Raw genomic sequence first — 18,034 nt, forward strand, 5'->3', positions numbered from 1 at the left:
AGAAATGTTTTGATGTTTATATATTTAGGCTGCTATAAGGTATTTAGAGAATATTTTTTTATTTTTGCACAAAAAAAGTTATACTCCACTTATAATTATTATAAAATATTGGCTATATCCCCTGTGCTGTACAAATGACATTTAGAAATAAATATAGAATAACTGAATTGCAGAGTTTTCAAACTAGAAGGGACCTCAGAAATTATCCTAGTCCAGTGGTTTTCAAACTTGATTTTAGCAGCTTTTTCCTTCAGAAATGAAACCTTAGGTGGAACCTCAACTTTTAAAATAGATAAGAATGATAAGTGGGTTCCTCTGGCCCTTTAAATCTTGATTGTTTGGGGTGAAAGCTCTTTATTGCCTGCAGAATCCCTAAGCACCTCAAGTGGCACAGTTTGAAAACCACTGATCTAGTCCAACCCTTTCATTTTACAGATGAGCAAACTGAGGTCCAGAGAGGTTAAGTGACTTGCCCAAGGTCACACAGCTAGTCGTGGAAGAGCCAGGACTAAATCTCAGGTCTCTTGATTCCCAGTCCAGTGCTCTTTCCACTACACCACACTGCCAGTAAGGTAGGTGCTGTGTTGACATTATATCATAGCTACTAATAGTCTTGAGTATTTTCCAACTGATTTATGCTGGAAATGTTTATGCATTGAATGTTGAAGTGTATTATTCAGAAATGTGTAGGGTATGGAAATGCAGATTAGAATCACATAAATATCCTCTTCGAAGATATATATCTAGAATGTTTCCATTCACTTTTAAAAATTATTTTGAAGCAGTGCATTGTAACGTTTGAGACATTTTAGTCTGGTCAATGATCAATATGTACGGAGTCAGAATATTTTACTGTAGATACTTTGACAGGAGCAGCATTGAGACTTCTGTTTGACACTCCCATGGGGACCATGCCCTGCTGGCATTTCCAGGGTTGGACAGTCACCTGGCTCCAGAACATCTTTCACCAGCATGTCCTGGGCATATATTCATTTCCCATTGAACTCTGCAGTTTCCCTCAGTTCTTAGTGTGCCTGTACTTTCTATCTCTAACTTCTCTGTCCTTTATAATCTGATGTGTGCAAATTGTCACTGGGGTTCTACCCTAAAGGGACATAAAGGGTGATTCATTGTAGAATCCTCTAGCCCCTAAATGATATCTGTTGTCAAGTCAGTTTCCATTCACATCCCTCCAGTTTTATCAGACAAAGACTATCCCTGGGCACTAGGAAAGTGGGAAAAGTGTCTAAAGTATCTAAACCTAACCAACCTAAAATCAAAAAAAGGTGTGCAGATGTAAATTCCCTGGCAGTCCAGTGGTTAGGCACTGCCATGGCCTGTGTTCAGTCCCTGGTTGGGGAGCTAAGATCCCACAAGCCACACGGCAAGGCCAAAAAAAAGGCACTCAAAAATCTGTAGCTACTGTGATTTGGTAGAATTCTTATGGGGAAATTTCCCAGGGAAAGTAGATGCTGCCACTGGTCTAAGGATAGAGAGCTGGTCTTGTGAGGAGAGCCAGCTGCGAGGTAAAAAATTAGTTGGGGAGCTGTGCTTGCAGTCAAAGTGGAGGTGATGCATTCCTATCTTACAGACTACACTGAGTTCGTCTCTTAGAGATACGTTCAGTCAGAAAATATTTCTTTAACCCTACTTCTGTTTGAGAATCTAGGAGCAGTTAACAGGTCTCATTTATAGAATGTGTTCCTTCTGAAAGACAAGTACAGTTTTGTGTATCACATGATGAAATGCAGTCAGGATGTGCCTGCCCTGCCCTAAGATCTCATGACTTCAGACAGGTCACTTGTGCTCTCTGGGCATGTGTTTCCTCAACTTTAAAAGAAAGGGGTTTGCCCCAATCTTTATTCTAATCCCAGCTAGCTCTGTATGACTGCTGATTGATTATCTTGGTAGCCCAAGGTAATGTCAGTCCCAGACATTACGTTGTTTTATTGCATTAATTAAGTTAATTAATTCAGTTTGATCAGTGCTTTCTAATAGAACTTTCTGACATCATGGAAATGATCTGTATCTGTGCTGTCCAGTACCATAGCCACTAGCCACAGGTGGCGATTACACTTGCAATGTGGCTATTGCTACTGAAGAACTGGATTTTAAACTTTATTTAATGTTAATTCACTTTTTAAAATAAATTTATTTATCTATTCGTTTAAGTTTTGGCTGCATTGGGTCTTCGTTGCTGTGTGCGGGCTTTCTCTAGTTGAGGCGAGTGGGGTTTACTCTTCGTTGCGGTGCGTGGGCTTCTCATTGCAGTGGCTTCTCTTGTTGAGGAGCGTGGGCTCTAGGTGCGCGGGCTTCAGTAGTTGTGGCACGCGGGCTCAGTAGTTGTGGCACGCGGGCTCAGTAGTTGTGGCTCGCGGGCTCTAGAGCACAGGCTCAGTATCTGTGGCGCACGGGCTTAGTTGCTCCGCGGCATGTGGGATCTTCCCGGATCAGGGCTCGAACCCGTGTCCGCTGCATTGGCAGGGGGATTCTTAACCACTGCGCCACCAGGGAATCCCTGTTAATTCACTTTTAATTTAAGCAGCCACATGTGGCTACTGTATTGAACAACACAGCTCATAGATGTCCTCTGACATGGAAGTCAGACATAGCTTGGATCGGTGCAATAGGTATACCTGAAGAATTCACCAAAAGAGTGACGCTGTTGTACCTTGATGAATCTTCACCAAGGGTAATTTGTTAGAAATCCAAGGGTAATTTGTTAGAAATCAAGTGTTTGCTTTTGAGTGAAAATGTTATCTGCAGAGTGGAGATCAGGCTTCCTCTTATTTGTGACCGAACCACATGAACTTCAACTGAAAGATGTTTGCTAATTTGATGAGAAGTGGAACATTTTCTCCTGTGCAGTCATGTGATCATTTAGGCCTCAGCATGGGTTTTAGTGAATTCCCACAGGTCTAGGAAGCTGAGTTTAGAAAGTTTCTGGCCAGTAAAAGAATATTCTGTTTATATTACAAGTTCAAATGTGAGTGTCCAAACTATGCTGGTTTCTGAGTACATTATGAAACAAACTCTTTTTCTTCCTCCCTCAGAACCAAAGAAAATGGCTTTGACAGAGAGCCTTTGCACTCAGAACATCCAAGCAAGCGACCATGCACTATTAGCCCAGGCCAGCGGTACAGTCCAAATAATGGCTTATCCTACCAGCCCAATGGCCTGCCTCACCCCACCCCTCCTCCACCTCAGCATTACCGTTTGGATGATATGGCCATTGCCCACCACTACAGGGACTCCTATCGACACCCCAGCCACAGGGACCTCAGGGACAGAAACAGACCTATGGGTAAGACTGAAGGATCTCTTCACTTCTTTGGGGACTGTATGCTTCAAGACTTGCATCATTACTTCTCAGCTAAACTTGAGGCTTGATATCTGTGATGGGGTAAAAATTCCCTTTCTTTATGTAGTGTCTCCTTTATGAGAAAACTTTGTTGGTATTACTGTGTCCTTTAACAGCTGTGCTTTCTCTCTCTTAATTACTCACGTTCTTTGGGACAGCAGGTTATTATTTGGGGAGGGGGGCATCTAAATACAACCTCCTGAACTGTATTAACATACGCAAAACAAGTTTCTAATTTTTTTTTTAATATGAGGGATTTCGTATGTAGTTGGTCTGCCACAAGTATTTTTAAAAAATCAGTTTATTTCATTCTATCTTTTATTTCAGATAGTCTCAAAGTTCATTTGGAGTTTTCCAGTCTCTGTGATAGTCTGTATTTGAAAAATACAATATGGTATTATTATGTCTGTGGTTTAAGTCAACAGATGTTCTTTGAGGAATGATTTAGTACTTTTTTTTGTTTTCCAACTTAGAAGTGTCAGTGATTCAATTTAGTGTTGACAATTTAGTGTCAAAGATCAGAATACCAAAGAAGGGAATGAGTTTGGGTAAATACGTGTTCTGTTTGCCTGTGTTCATTCCTTCTTTGCATAAAACTGTTGGAAGTGAAGCATTTAGGAGACACTGTCTTCTAAAGAACAGGTGGTCACCATGAAAAATGAGAAGGAAGACGAATAGGTAAGTTTTGATACATGATCAGTGTTTGAGGTGATAGCATTAGAGCACTGTTCCTGTTCCTGGGGCTTCTTGAATTCTTGATTTTTCGCGAGTCAACCTAGCGATAAACTGAGAGCAATAGTCAGCCCTCTCTCTAGTCTTTTTCTGTCCCCTGAATCCATGCTGTCCAGCAGCAGGACTGCCTTTACCTCTTAGCTGGTTGCTGGCAAACTTCCCTAACATGGGACGGTTTGGTGGACAAGATACTGGAAGCAGCACAGGACGAAGTCCAAGTAGAAAAGCAGAACACAGAGCTGAAGGCTCAGAACTTGGGAAGCACGGCCAGTTCCCTGCCTGAGTAGTAGGACAACGTTTTTTTTAGCCGCAGGCAGAGAGCGTGTGGTGAGCAGAGGTTTATGTTAGACTTCTAACTAGGTTAGTAGGACATAGGGGCTTCCATATGTAGGGTCTTTTGCTTGAAAACACAACCCTCCAAATGTTTAGAAAGCAGAAAGGGAGAGTCAGGTTGAGGGGAGGGACGATGGAGGCCCTGGATGTGAGATAGTAAAATAGTAGTTTCACTTCCCCACAACATCATTTCTACATTTATATAGTGTGTCAGACAAATGGCTAAGCATATAATTTGTTCTTTCTTAATAACCAATCTGTCTAATGTTCTCTCAGGTACCATTTCGAAGAGCTCTCAAAAATGGTTATGTTATTTCTCAGTCTGGACTGATATTTTGACCCTGAAATCAAATGCGATAACAGCTCCCTTCAAAGCAAAAGCCTCGCCATTTATTTATGACTAATGCCCTCAAACCATGATTGCTTATTTTCAAATAGAAGTGGAGTTACCAGGTCATTGTAAGACCAACTCCAGATACCCCACTTTGTAAGTGCCAGGAAATGGCCTATTTCTTAGGCAGCAGATTCTATTTTATGAAATATTAGTTCCAGTACACTACAGAGTAATCAACAAGGAACTAATTATGCTTATATTCAATGATTATGTTTTCATCTAGTAATATAAAATATTCCTTTATGGGTTATATCTGTACCCACTGGTTTTATGTGATTTTTTTTATCAGACCATGTTCCTTACCTTTTAATTATATTAGCTTATAAAACTAATAGTGGTAATCTTTATAAATATACGCAACTACTTAACCGTCCCTGAAGTCTGGCCTAGTTTATTATGTGTTAAAGTAAAGTAAAACCTTGACGTATGAGTAACAAATCATGGTGTTACATCAGACCGCCATTTTGAGAATATAAAAATAGTCATAAATGTATACTTAGTCTGGTACGATTTATAAATGTCTATTATGTGTAGAGACATATTTGCCGAGACGTGTACTCACTAGAATCTTTTAATAAAATAATTTTACAGGCAGCATTAGTTTATAAATAAACTTAGAGTTTCAGCCTAGTTAGGAATTGGGTAAGACTCAACATTAGTGTCAGATTGCCCACAAATGAAAATGTGTTTTAATGAGTCTGAACTGCTTTCCCCTAGTACATCCCTCTGGTATTATGGGTATAAATAAAAATTGTGTGGTGGTGAATATTTAAGTATCTGAAATAGAAAAATTAATAAATGTAAAAATTTGAGTTGTTTTATTTTTTCTTTTTAAAGATTTGGCTGTATCCAACAAATGACCTTCAGAGCTCAAAAGCAGCAAACATATGAGACCTGTATTTTTTCACCAAGTACTTGGGCTCAAACATGTTTCTAATGTACTTATTATTTTTCTATTGTTGTTAAGTGAGATGATGCTTAGCACTGTTCCATAAATGCTGTTATCCCACTAGCCACAGACATCCTATTGCTCGTTAATATTATTCCCGGTGGTAGAGCTCATATCACCATTGATTTAATCTGCTGAAGTTTTGAAACTTTTAAGACTTCTGAAGTTCTTGGTCTTTATATAGGCCAATATAGTAAGAAGCCTCCATCATGAATCTTAACACCGCATTTATATCTTTATCACTCTCCAGTTGTTTTCTGTGATGACTCATTTCAATGGTAGTGCTTTTTCCCTAAAACACAGGCAAAAAATAAGTCAATAAAAATAACATATTTGCAAACATTTCAACTTGAAATTGTCACAACAGAGAAATAACTAAATATTACTCTTCTCCAATGTCTTTTCTATTATGCAAATTATTAAAGCTTATTTGCAATTTTACTTTTTTACCAATAGGTGGCATTGACAATTTTAGCTTTAAAAATGTATTTCAGAATATATTCTAATTGGAGAGGAATGGTGCAGTGTTTTATATTTAGCTTTTAATTTAGTCTGAGAAAGCTGACATGTATGTGCTCACTTCCATCAGCTATAAATTAAATTGTATTTTCATGGTTGGCTGAAAAAAGTCATATGACTCATTATCTTTATTTCCCTAAATCAGCTAAAAAGGGGATTTCTAACCACTCAGATTTCACAAAAAGTGGAATGCAGTGTCTCATAACTTTTATTGTCATTTAACTCCTACATAACTCCCTCAGAAAAAGAGCCTAGGTGTCTATAGAAGCCTAAACCATGTCAAACTTAATTTGCTATTCAGAGTAACAGTGAGACCTGGCAACTAAAATAAATAGTTTTAATTGTTTAAAATGGAAAATCTTGCCATAGCCTAGTGCCTTTCCTTGATAGTAGAACATGAGGTGTTTTACACAATTTGTCAGAAGAGCCACGCGTTTCTAGGTATCTCTGATTAGACCCTTTCTTTCACCCTGTCCCTTTAGGAAGACACATTAATTTTTTATTTTGATAAGCATCCTGGCTAATTGCTCATGTTCGTTACTATTGTTCTCACTTGGTAAGTGTTTCCTTATTACCTTTTCATGGTAGCATCTTAACTGTGATGCTAAAGAGCATTAATATTTATGTTGTGGACTACAAATTAGGATTTTTAGTTTCTTAGCTTGGATTTATGGTATTTGTCCAAAATTATATCTGGTATGTTGATTTTGTTTTCATAGAGGATGTCCAATTTATTTTTATTTTTTACTTTTTGATAAATTGAATGAGTATATTTTGCTTTTATGTTATGCAAGCCCTCTCTTCATGGCCTAATTTTATCATGAAGGTGTATGTAATAGGATTGTGTTCATTTATACTATGCTGAAATGTGGAATAGTTTTACCGTGCTTGTTTTAGAAAAGCATATCCCTATTCATGTAAAACAATTTATGCTATCTTCGTTTTTAATTCAGGAAAGCCACACTTTGAAACCACTTAATGTATACTTGTGGTTTCTTGTATTTATTAAGATTCAGGATATATTTATATTTTCACTTAGGGAACATTATATGGATAACTGGCTCAGGGCTTGGTATCTCTTCATGTGTAAAAGAAATGGTTCTGACCAGATGACCTCTAAAATTCCTTCTAGTTTTCTAACATTTTATCATTCTATGAGAGACCCATGAGGTAATTCTGAATCTGAATATGACTCATGCCTCCGTTCAAAAATCGAATATATTTTCACATCCTTTAGTTTGCCCACATAGTCTTTGCTAAGTGCCTATGCACATATGGATTATGTCCTTAATGTTTTAGGGTGATTCAACCTTCTTTATATTTATAGGGTTGCATGGCACACGTCAAGAAGAAATGATTGATCACAGACTGACAGACAGAGAATGGGCAGAGGAATGGAAACATCTTGACCATGTAAGATGTTGGTAATCATTTCAAAAAATGTTTTGAAAACAGCTGGAGTGAGGTGACATGATAAAAGTGTGGGGATGCTTTGAAGGTATTTTCTGCCATCCTTGAAAAAGTAATAAATGAGAATGTTTAAAGTAGAATATAGGATTTGATTTCTAAATTGATATCAAGGCCACTTATATAAGAGAAGTGTTTAGATCATGGAAAGGATTCCCTAAAGCCAGATCAGTGGGCTGCTGTTTTATTTGTAGAGAGTTATTTATTTTATCCAGTAATGGGATTAGTATTTGGAAAGATGGGTTTACTTCAGCTGAAATATCCCTGTCATGCCTCCCACATTTTATTCTCATTCCTATTGAGTTAACTCATCTATTGGATCTCTGTGTCAAATCTAACCTTTGAAAATATTAGACGGAAGGCTTCAGAATAAAATAGCATTCTTCATTGTCCTAAAATAGTTTGTTTCATTACCCACCAAAGTCTATGAGTTGTGGTGATTGATAATATATCCTTCCTTTCTCCCCCTGCCCATTTCTTCCATAGCTGTTAAACTGCATAATGGACATGGTAGAAAAAACAAGGCGATCTCTCACTGTACTAAGGCGATGTCAGGAAGCGGACCGGGAGGAATTGAATTACTGGATCCGGCGGTACAGCGATGCTGAGGACTTAAAAAAGGGCGGCAGCGGTAGCAGCAGCCACTCCAGGCAGCAGAGTCCTGTCAATCCAGACCCAGTGGCGTTAGGTATCTTTTCTTCAGATGGACATATTGAACAGATACTTCTTATGCTATTAATGCCGATTTTATTTTTAACTCGTCTTTTCAAAAATAAAGGCTATACAGGGAATTGTAGAACAATAAACACTTTATATCCTCCAATATGTCTTGTCTGTTAGGCAGATTGGCATAGAAAGAGGCAGTTACAAAAATTAAACTCCTTTTCTAGGTTAATGTTTTGGGCTTATGACAAAGCTTCAAAGCTGGACCAGAATTTCACATGAATCACTAAAATGCGTGCTCCTTCATAAAATAGCTCTTTGGACCCTGTCTCCAACCTGCAAAGACAAAATCTCTGGGAGTGGGCTTGGAGCTTCTAGCAAGCTCTCCGGGGAATTCTGCTGCACCCTAGTGTTGGAGAGTAATTTATCTCAAAACGCTTCCAGGAAGAGACCTAAGGGCTCTATAGTTTGCCCACTGCCACTTGAAAATTAGTGATATAGATTTAGCTCTTCCATGACCTTAACTTAGATGGCTTAACTGTGATTTTATTAATTCTAGTAACTTACAGGACTATTAATATAGCAGTGCTTTAGAAATTGAATGTGTACATGTGGCCGTATTTAGTATTGAGATTTGGGAATTGTTGGGGTTATAAATAGAATGTAATCCCAAGTACATGGAAAGAAAATTTGAACCTGAAATAATTTTTGAGAGGCCTGTGGACTTTTTCCTAAATTAATAATAAGCTACTGTCATTTACGTTGCTGGCCACTACTTGTATATACAGTCTGAGTAAACTTAATGGAGATGGATTTGTGTTGACCCCTGTTCTCTCATCTCATTTTTCTTATGTGTTTAGCCCCACACCTGCTACCTAGCTTAGGTTAGGGTACAGTCCATGCTGTAAAAACAAAACTAATTACCTGTGTGCAGATTAAGCTCGTGACTTTGGCCTCATTATCATCCATGGCTGATTATCAAATATTTAAAACTTGAAGTATATTATCTGGCTATTGATCACATTATTTTTTTTATTAAAATGATTCCTAGTCATTAAAGTTTCCTTTGCACTTAGGTTCGTCAATTCCTGCTAATCCCTGAATGCTGAATGTCTATTGCCATAATAAGTATTAAATAAAGGAAGATTCCAGGTCATTTAATTTACCCAACAAACATTATTCTAAAGGATATTTTAAAGAGAAAAGTGTTGTTAGCTTATGTTAAGGCAAGCAGTGAAAATAGGTTTAAGTTTAATTTGAACCAAATTAAACCAAACTGTTTAGAATAGAATAAGCATCTTGCTTTTTACTTCTGTATTGTGAACCAAAATTGGCTAATAATAATAATAATAAAGAGAATATTTGTAATCATCCAATCTAGGCAAAAATTGAGAGCCTTAAATTAAACAAAACTTTGGGAGTAAAAATATCCATTTTAGCTGGCTCTATTTAACAAATGCATCGAGTCAGTGCTTATTTGTTGAACCTGTCTTACTGTGTGTCAGGCATCATGCTAGGCACTGTAATAAAGGAAAAATATTCTTAATTCCTTCCTTTGAGGAACTTTTAAGCTAGTGGAAGAGATAGGCAAGGAGATAGCTAGTGGTCATACCAGCAGGCCGCTCAATTCAGTCCTCTGCACTGACAGGATTAATATTATCTGCTGTCTATTGTAAAAGAAAAAATTCAGAAATGGATAGGATTTCAGACCTATGTGAGTTATATTCAGCACACTGAACATAGGACCATTATCATGTAATCATCTATCGTCACGCATTCTAGTGATACAAGTGTTCATCGTTCTCCAGGAAGCTAGGTTTAGTTTCCCTGTTATGTAATCAAAAGAATAAACTTGGTTTTAAAAACTCCTTAAGAGTACACAAATCACATTACTTTTAATGATGCTTAATGAATTCATATTTTTGGTAAAAAAGAGATCGCTTTGGTTTTAAGCTTTTATAGATTGTATTTTTCAAAGACTACAAGTAGTTCATTTCTTTGTTGGGACTCTGTTAAAACAGTCCTATTCTTTAGGGACACAGAACCCTAGATTGCGTTTTAAAGAAACTTACCACAGCCATAGGGAGAACCTGTCAAGAGCCACACAATATGCAAGTTTTAGCATCCAACAGTTATATTTCCCTGGTGTCTTTTGCCAGTAGATTCCTGAAGTCTTCGAGTTCCATCCATCTTGTGAGCTGGGCTATGGCTATAAATAAGGCAGGTAGTTTGTAATATGGGGCACAATCATTTACATTAAGTGCTTTCTGAGGTTTTCTCTTAGGCTTTGGAGTCGAATGTATTAGTGTGTGTAATTAAAGGATTAAGGATATTGACTGATAAATTTATGGATATGGATTTATGGATATAGGCATATGGATATGCCTAAGAGCTCCATATCCTATGATTATTCTACATGTGTTTCCTTTAGCTGGATTCTCTTAATTCTTAAGCTGCTGTCTGGTCTCAAATGAGACCTTCAGAATAATGTTATAGAAGATATCTTTAGTTCAAAATATTGCCCTAGTCACATTCCTATCTTAGAAACAATGACAACATTTAGTCATACACTCATTTTTAGCATTTTAAATTGTATTTGGTGACTGTACAGAGAAAAATGTAACTTCCATAACTGTTGTGTTGTGTTTGTTAAACTCATTCCCATTCTCGCTTTTGAAATATATCCATAGTATTAAGTCAGTTTGAGGGATTGGTAAGATAGCATGATTAATCTATTACTAATTGAATTTGGGGAGTTCCCCCCAGATATTAAGTAAAGACTATTTTAAATGAGTAGCCTCTTAAACAGTTTTAAAGCTGAGTACACACTAAGTCCATAATGTTATTTCTACTCTTTAAGTCAAAAACAGGTTGTTATCTTGAAGGACTTTTGAAATAATACACTTTTCCTTGAAATAATAGATTTTAATTATTTGTATTATTATTATAACTCACTTGCTTTCCAGGAAAAAACTCCAAATATCCAAGTCTTAAGAAAATTGGAAAACTATTTTTTTAAACAATTTAAAAACTATTTTTTAAACCTCAGAAAGAGGTTTTTGTTTTAAATGAAATGATACATCAACTTGATCATTCACAGAAGGCTTAGAGATTCATAAGTTTGTTGAATTAATACCACCTCCTGCCTCAAGTAATTGGTACAGAAATTAATATTTTAAAATTCCTTTGGCTGACAAGTTTTATCACTGTCACATGATTGAATTATAGAGTTTCTCATTAACTGTCTCAATGCTCAGGTAATCTAGCATGAAAGTTAAAGGCACAGGGTTTGAGCAGATGTCTGGATCTGAATCCCTGGTTCTTCTTACTAGTTTTGTGACCTTTGGCAAGTAACTCTCTGCCTCAGTTTCTTCATCTGTTAAGTGGGGATGGTAACAATACATATTTCATAGGTGTTTCTGTATTAAATGAGTTAACAGTTATACAGCATATGGGACAGTGCCTGACACATAGTAGATGTGCTATAAGGAATAGCTATTATTATGATTTCTAACATGCAATCTCACAGTTTAGAGAGTAGCGAGCCGTACATAAAATTAGTGTTATTGCTTGGCACACAATTTTATGAAATTATAGTAGATTCTTAGGTATTTTTTCATTCCAAAAGTATTTCCAAGCAGTAATGTTCAGGTGGCTAATTTATATAATAGGCACAGAAACAAGAAAAGGGGAATTCCATCTTAAATACAGTAAATCTGTTATACCTTTGGGACCCTAATTCATAATACAGGGCTATAGAAAAATAGTTTACTCCCATCCAAAGGAATATATTTTTCTACTTCTATACTATCAGATCATAAAAACCACAAACAAGTTATTCAGAGTATATCTGCATATAACAGTTTAGATTTTATGTACTTGTATTGATTCCTTTTAAATTACATCATGAAATTCATTTCAAGACGATGCATCTGAGCTCCTAATGTAAAGTGCCTACTGTATTTAAAGAGTCTACTATATTTAGTATATTGGGTTAAAAAAGACGTGACTACTAGTTAAATATGTCCATCTTTGAAAAACAAGAAGAGATGGTTGCCTCCTACAGCATTAGGTATTTTTATTGTTAAAGATGAAAATCCTAATGTAGTTCTTGGCTTCTAGGTTGGGTTGGGCTTCTGAACATAAAGTTGAGATTTCTGGATTTATTATCCTTTAAAACAAAAATAAGTAACATTTCTAAAGATGAACTCATTTAACCCTTCCTTTCTTTTGATGGTTTTTGTAATAGATATTATCATGATCACAGCCTCATTCTGCCCACTACAGGATGAAGGCCATAACATAGGTGCTGCCAAGCTTTGAGCATTGCTGTCCTGGGTCATATGAGGTCACATTGGTTCTCCAAAGGCCATCAGCTCATCCCTTCATGTATATTGATGGCGGCCCTTGCTGTATCTAGTATCCAATGGTCTCCATCTGTCGTAAGTGTAGTGCATCTTCCATCTCTTCCATACATCATAGATTGCTTTTTCTGTCTTTTCACATTTCTTAAAACATTTCCCCCACTTCGACTTGGTCTCATTTCATAGATGTATCTTCTGGGGGCTCCCCTCCTCCTCTTCTTTCATCCCCAAGCAGTTTGCATCCCAAAGTAAGCTAAACGTAATTTATAAGGTCTTTTCTATAATTTTTCCATCTTTCAGTAGTTACATATGTATGCATTTCACATTTTAAACCATCTCGCACAGACTCTTCTGTTTTTGTTTCACCACTGCATTTTAGAACAACCATCTATTTTACAGCAACTTATATTTTATAGGTGGTCAAGATTTAATGGTTAAAAATTAGCTTCTTCAGAATCTGAGCCTTAGAATGTTTTGCGTAAGTTTGTCTAGATTCACCAATAATCTAAAATAAGAAAGTCTTAAGAGAGAAGTTGTCTCTTGTAATATTGATCAATTTCAGGATTTGTTTTGGTTTTTCACTTTTTTTTTTTTTTTCTTTTTTGCGGTAAGCGGGCCTCTCCCTGTTGTGGCTTCTCCCGTTGCGGAGCACAGGCTCCGGACGCGCAGGCTCAGCGGCCATGGCTCACGGGCCCAGCCGCTCCGCGGCATGTGGGATCTTCCTGGACCGGGGCACGAACCCATGTCCCCTGCATCGGCAGGTGGACTCTCAACCACTGCGCCACTAGGGAAGACCTGTTTTGGTTTTTTAAACTCAGTTTTGCATATGTGGACTCTGTTATTGCTACTAGTTGATCAGAAGAGAAAATATTAATCATTCAGTTTCTGTAGCTATTAAAGTAGAATTTGTCAGTGAATCAAAATAGTTTCTGAGCAGTACCTCTACTGTCATCACTTCATTCTTTCTGTTGGTACACCTGATGCTTAGCTAGGACACAGTAACTTAGAACTGGAGGGGATATTGTAAAATATGTATATATATATGTAAATAGGTGTATATTATATAAAAAATGTTATTTGCCTTTATATTCTGCAGCATTTTGAGAAAAAAAACACTTTCTTAGGATAGGATTAAGAAAACTTTTGCTTGATTGTAGTTGGTACTTCTATCAGGGTTCTAGGTTAGGTGGAGTTTGACTCTATGTGAATAAGACAATGTATCATTGAGAATTCTAGGGAAATGTAGCCAAGAAGGTGAAATACAGCACAACTTTCCAGTATGGCATATGGATCCTCACGATCTATACAGACTGTATAGCACACGGGAAGGTGGGTGCACAGTTGACTCCAGTACATTATCTATCTTTGAGCAAATTTGGGGGCTATTCATGAGGTTTGAATAAAATTTATAGAAGTATCACCTAAGAAGTTTGAGGACTTCCCATCAAGGGTTCAGACAGTGAATTGCTAATTATAGACATAACTTCTCTCCCCAAGTGACATGTACTGAGGGAGTAAAAATTTACTGGTGTGTATTACTTAATCCAAACCTCTTCAATGGTTTTGTTTTGTCTAAAGTTTTGTGCCCTTTGGATGTCAGTGCTGGGTGAAAAAAGAAACTTTATGGTTCTCTTTTCACCTTAGTTTTTTTAAATAAGGAAATAAGTATACAGTTGGCCCTCCGTATCCGCAGGTTCCACATCCATGGATTCAACCTAGCACACATCAAAAGTATTTGGGAAAAAAAATTCCAGAAAGTTCCAAAAAGCAAAACTTGAATTTGCCATGTGCTGGCAGCTATTTACATAGCATTTACATTGTGTTATAAATTATAAGTAATCTAGATATGATTTAAAGTATAGGAAAGGATGTGTGTAGCAAACAAATTAGCATCCAAAGCAAATACCATGCTTTTTTTTTGTTAATTAAAGTGTAGTTGATTTACAGTGTTGTTAATTTCTGTGGTACAGCACAGTGGTTCAGTTATATATGCATTCTTTTAAAAATTCTTTTCCATTATGGTTTATCACAGGTTATTGAATATAGTTCCCTGTGCTATACAGTAGGACCTTGTTGTTTATCCATTCTATATATAATAGTCTGCATCTGCTAACCCCAAGCTCCCAATTCATCCCTCCCCCACCCAACCTCCCCCTTGGCCACCACAAGTCTATTCTCTATGTCTGTGAGTCTGTTTCTGTTTCACTCCTGGGTATGTATCTGGATAAAACTGCAATTCAAAAAGATACATGCACCTCTATGTTCAGAGCAGCACTATTCACTATGCCATTTTATAGAAGGGACTTGAACATCCTCGGATCTTGGTCCCCTTCAGATACCAAAGGATGACTGTATATCCATTCTTACTGGGCAACCTGCTAAATAATAATGATGGGAGTAGCACTAACATCTAATCAGAGTTTAGGATGTGCCATGCCAAGCATGTAGTAGGAAGTACCTCGCTGAGTCCTCACAGCAGCAATCTCAAATGTAGTAGTATTGTCCCCACTTTACAGATGTGGTGACTGAGACATGGAGAAACTAACTTGCCCAGTGTCACAGGGAGAGCAGGTGGCAAAGCCAAGATTCACCTTCTGTGGGCTTTAGAACTAACTCTTCTGCCTGTGCTGCCTACGGCTGGTAATTAGTATTTGGATAACTTAACATCAGTTTTCCTGTTCCCTATAAATATAATAGTCCATTAAAAAATATTTTTTATAAAGTTATAACTCTTTCCTTAACCCAATAAATGGAAAATTTTTTGTTTTCTTTTTTTTTTTTTTTTGCTACTGTGGAGAAAGCATTTTTTTGTTTGTCTTCGGACTTTACAAATCTATTCTTATCCAGTAAATTATTCTTAAGCCAAAGTCTTTTCTCCTAAAAATAAATATCTAAAAGTTGTCTTAAGTAAATCTCTGTTTCACTGTGTCATGTGGCTAAATGTGAACTTGAACTTGACTGCACTTTATAATGATGTGAAAGGTAATTTTGACAAATCTAATTAGGCACGTGATATTTCTTGGAAGTCGTATATGCATCAAACGGTTTTATCAAGCTCTTTAGCAAATGAAAATTACTTAAATAAAGCCATTTTGCTTTTCATCATTTACTGTATAGAAATGAATGTGTACATGAGAATGCATGGGTATTTCCAGTCCATTTGATTATCAAGTAGTCATAAAATTATAACATAAACTTTTAAAAATAAACTTTTTATATTTGGAATAATTTTAGACTTAAGGAAACATTTCAAAGATAGTACAGAGAGTTTCCATATGCCCTTCACTAAGCTATAATAAGGTTTTGCTAATTCAGAATAGTTGTGGAAATTTTATGTTCTGGCCAACTGATAATCTGTGTACCCTCGAAGGATTCAAAATATTCAAATGTGTCTAAGGCATTCAAATATAAAATGATATACTTAGATAAATTGATTGTGCTTTTCTCATTCTGTAGCTCCATAAAATATAGAAAACTGGACTGAATTTCTTTTGATCTTCACCATTCATTAGATAGAGTATTCTTTAAAAAGTCTGCTACTTAACATTTCTTATACATGTAGAGAAAACTTCAATTATTTGAAATTTATCATGGGTTGAAAGATTGCTATATTTATAAAAGTTAAAATGATTTTTTTTCTTCCCCTCAAACTTCTAAATACATAGACTTTCATTTGAAAATCCAGTATGGAAGAAGTTTAGTGCATATTTTATCTCTGAAAGACTGTACACTTTACTTTCAAGCATATATAAAAACATATATAAAAGGTTTCATGTCATTTTCATGAAGATGTTATTTTGGAGGTGAGCATTCCTACATCAGCTTTATTATGATCCGTTTTCTCAAACTTTTAAAATTTGGTCAGCATAAAAGCACAGCATTTCACTTAAAGTGGAACTTCATTTTTTTTTTTTTTTTTCCCGGAAAGCATGTCATGTACTAGTTATATTTGGTCAACTGGCTATCTGTGAATCCATTCTAATGATTCTTTCTTGCTTCCATCCATGTCAAATCTATATGATCTAATTTTTGTGAGAATTTTGAATGCTCATCAAGATTTTTTAAAGTAATTGTTAGAGCCGGTTAGCCATGGAATCAGGCTCACTATTTATTGAAAGGTGGTAGAATCAGAGCTGTGTGAAAATTATGTTACCCTAACATTTGACTTTCTAACTACCAATTTGACTTTGAAAAAAAAAAGAAAATTACCAGATACAGTTTATTTTCTTTAATAAAATAAAATATACCCATAGAAATTCCCATACTTAAGGAGTGTTGGGAACAGTGTTCCCAAATATCATATTATATAATGAAATATTTAGAGTTGTTTTGGCTTTGAGCATACAAGGCATTTAGACCAATGACCTGTTTTCCTTGTGCTCTGATGACTGGTCTTGCTATTTTTGTTTATTTTTTAGAAGTGAAATGCCCAGCCTTTTAAAACTATGTTTTTGTAGAGAAGCCGAGATAGTGGGCATTGCTTGCTTCTACCCTGTGTAATGACATAACAGTGCTTATGGTGCTTTCCTCCTCTCTCCACCAATTTTTATCCTTTTCATAGATGCACATCGGGAATTCCTTCACAGGCCTGCTTCTGGATATGTGCCAGAGGAGATCTGGAAGAAAGCTGGTAAGAATTGTTTAAAAACACGAATTTAGTGTTCTGGCAGCTGTGTGCAGTTGTTAATGAAGTGACGTGAAGAATGACAAGAAGGGACTTTACTGCTAACAACAACAAAACAAACCCCCACATACAAAATTTTAAAATCCTGATGAATATTCTTAAACCAGGCCTGATTAGAACATGAAATAGTTTTTATTTTAGTAGCATCTGCTAGTGCTACTGTAATGAGAGTCTGGTGATGCTTCTGTTATAAACCCCATTTTTCAGGGGCTATAATGGTTTCAGGCTGGAAGCCTGAGGTCTCAGATTGCATGCAATTTTTCCTTCATGAAAACAAAGTCTGGTGTTTTACTTCAGCCTTCTCTTCTAATTTTTTTTTAATTGGGGTATAATTGACATATATCTCCTGAATTCTTTTTAAATGTATCACAGCAAATCTAGTTCACTTGCTGAGGCACTCAGAAGTTTTATGGTTACAACCAGTTTTTAAAGTTGATCTTTTGTGCTAATTAATATTCAATGACCAGAACTAAATTAAGTTAAATGACAAAGTTGCTAAATTTCTATTTTTCCTTTCCATGTATACTATCTGATTTTCATTAAGGGATATTGTTCTGCGTTTTGAAGT

At 36.3% G+C, this 18,034-nt stretch overlaps 1 protein-coding gene across 1 annotated transcript in view; it reads left to right on the plus strand.

The window, feature by feature from the left end:
- Window positions 1-18,034, plus strand: part of RUNX1T1 (RUNX1 partner transcriptional co-repressor 1) — a 128,082-nt gene that overhangs the window by 94,260 nt on the left and 15,788 nt on the right. The window contains 4 exon segments of the mRNA XM_067711798.1: window positions 3,054-3,304; window positions 7,616-7,701; window positions 8,242-8,443; window positions 17,344-17,412. Coding sequence (XP_067567899.1) covers window positions 3,054-3,304; window positions 7,616-7,701; window positions 8,242-8,443; window positions 17,344-17,412 — 608 coding nt within the window.

This window comes from Pseudorca crassidens, chromosome 17, assembly GCF_039906515.1.
Source record: "Pseudorca crassidens isolate mPseCra1 chromosome 17, mPseCra1.hap1, whole genome shotgun sequence".
NCBI classification, from domain to species: domain Eukaryota; kingdom Metazoa; phylum Chordata; class Mammalia; order Artiodactyla; family Delphinidae; genus Pseudorca; species Pseudorca crassidens.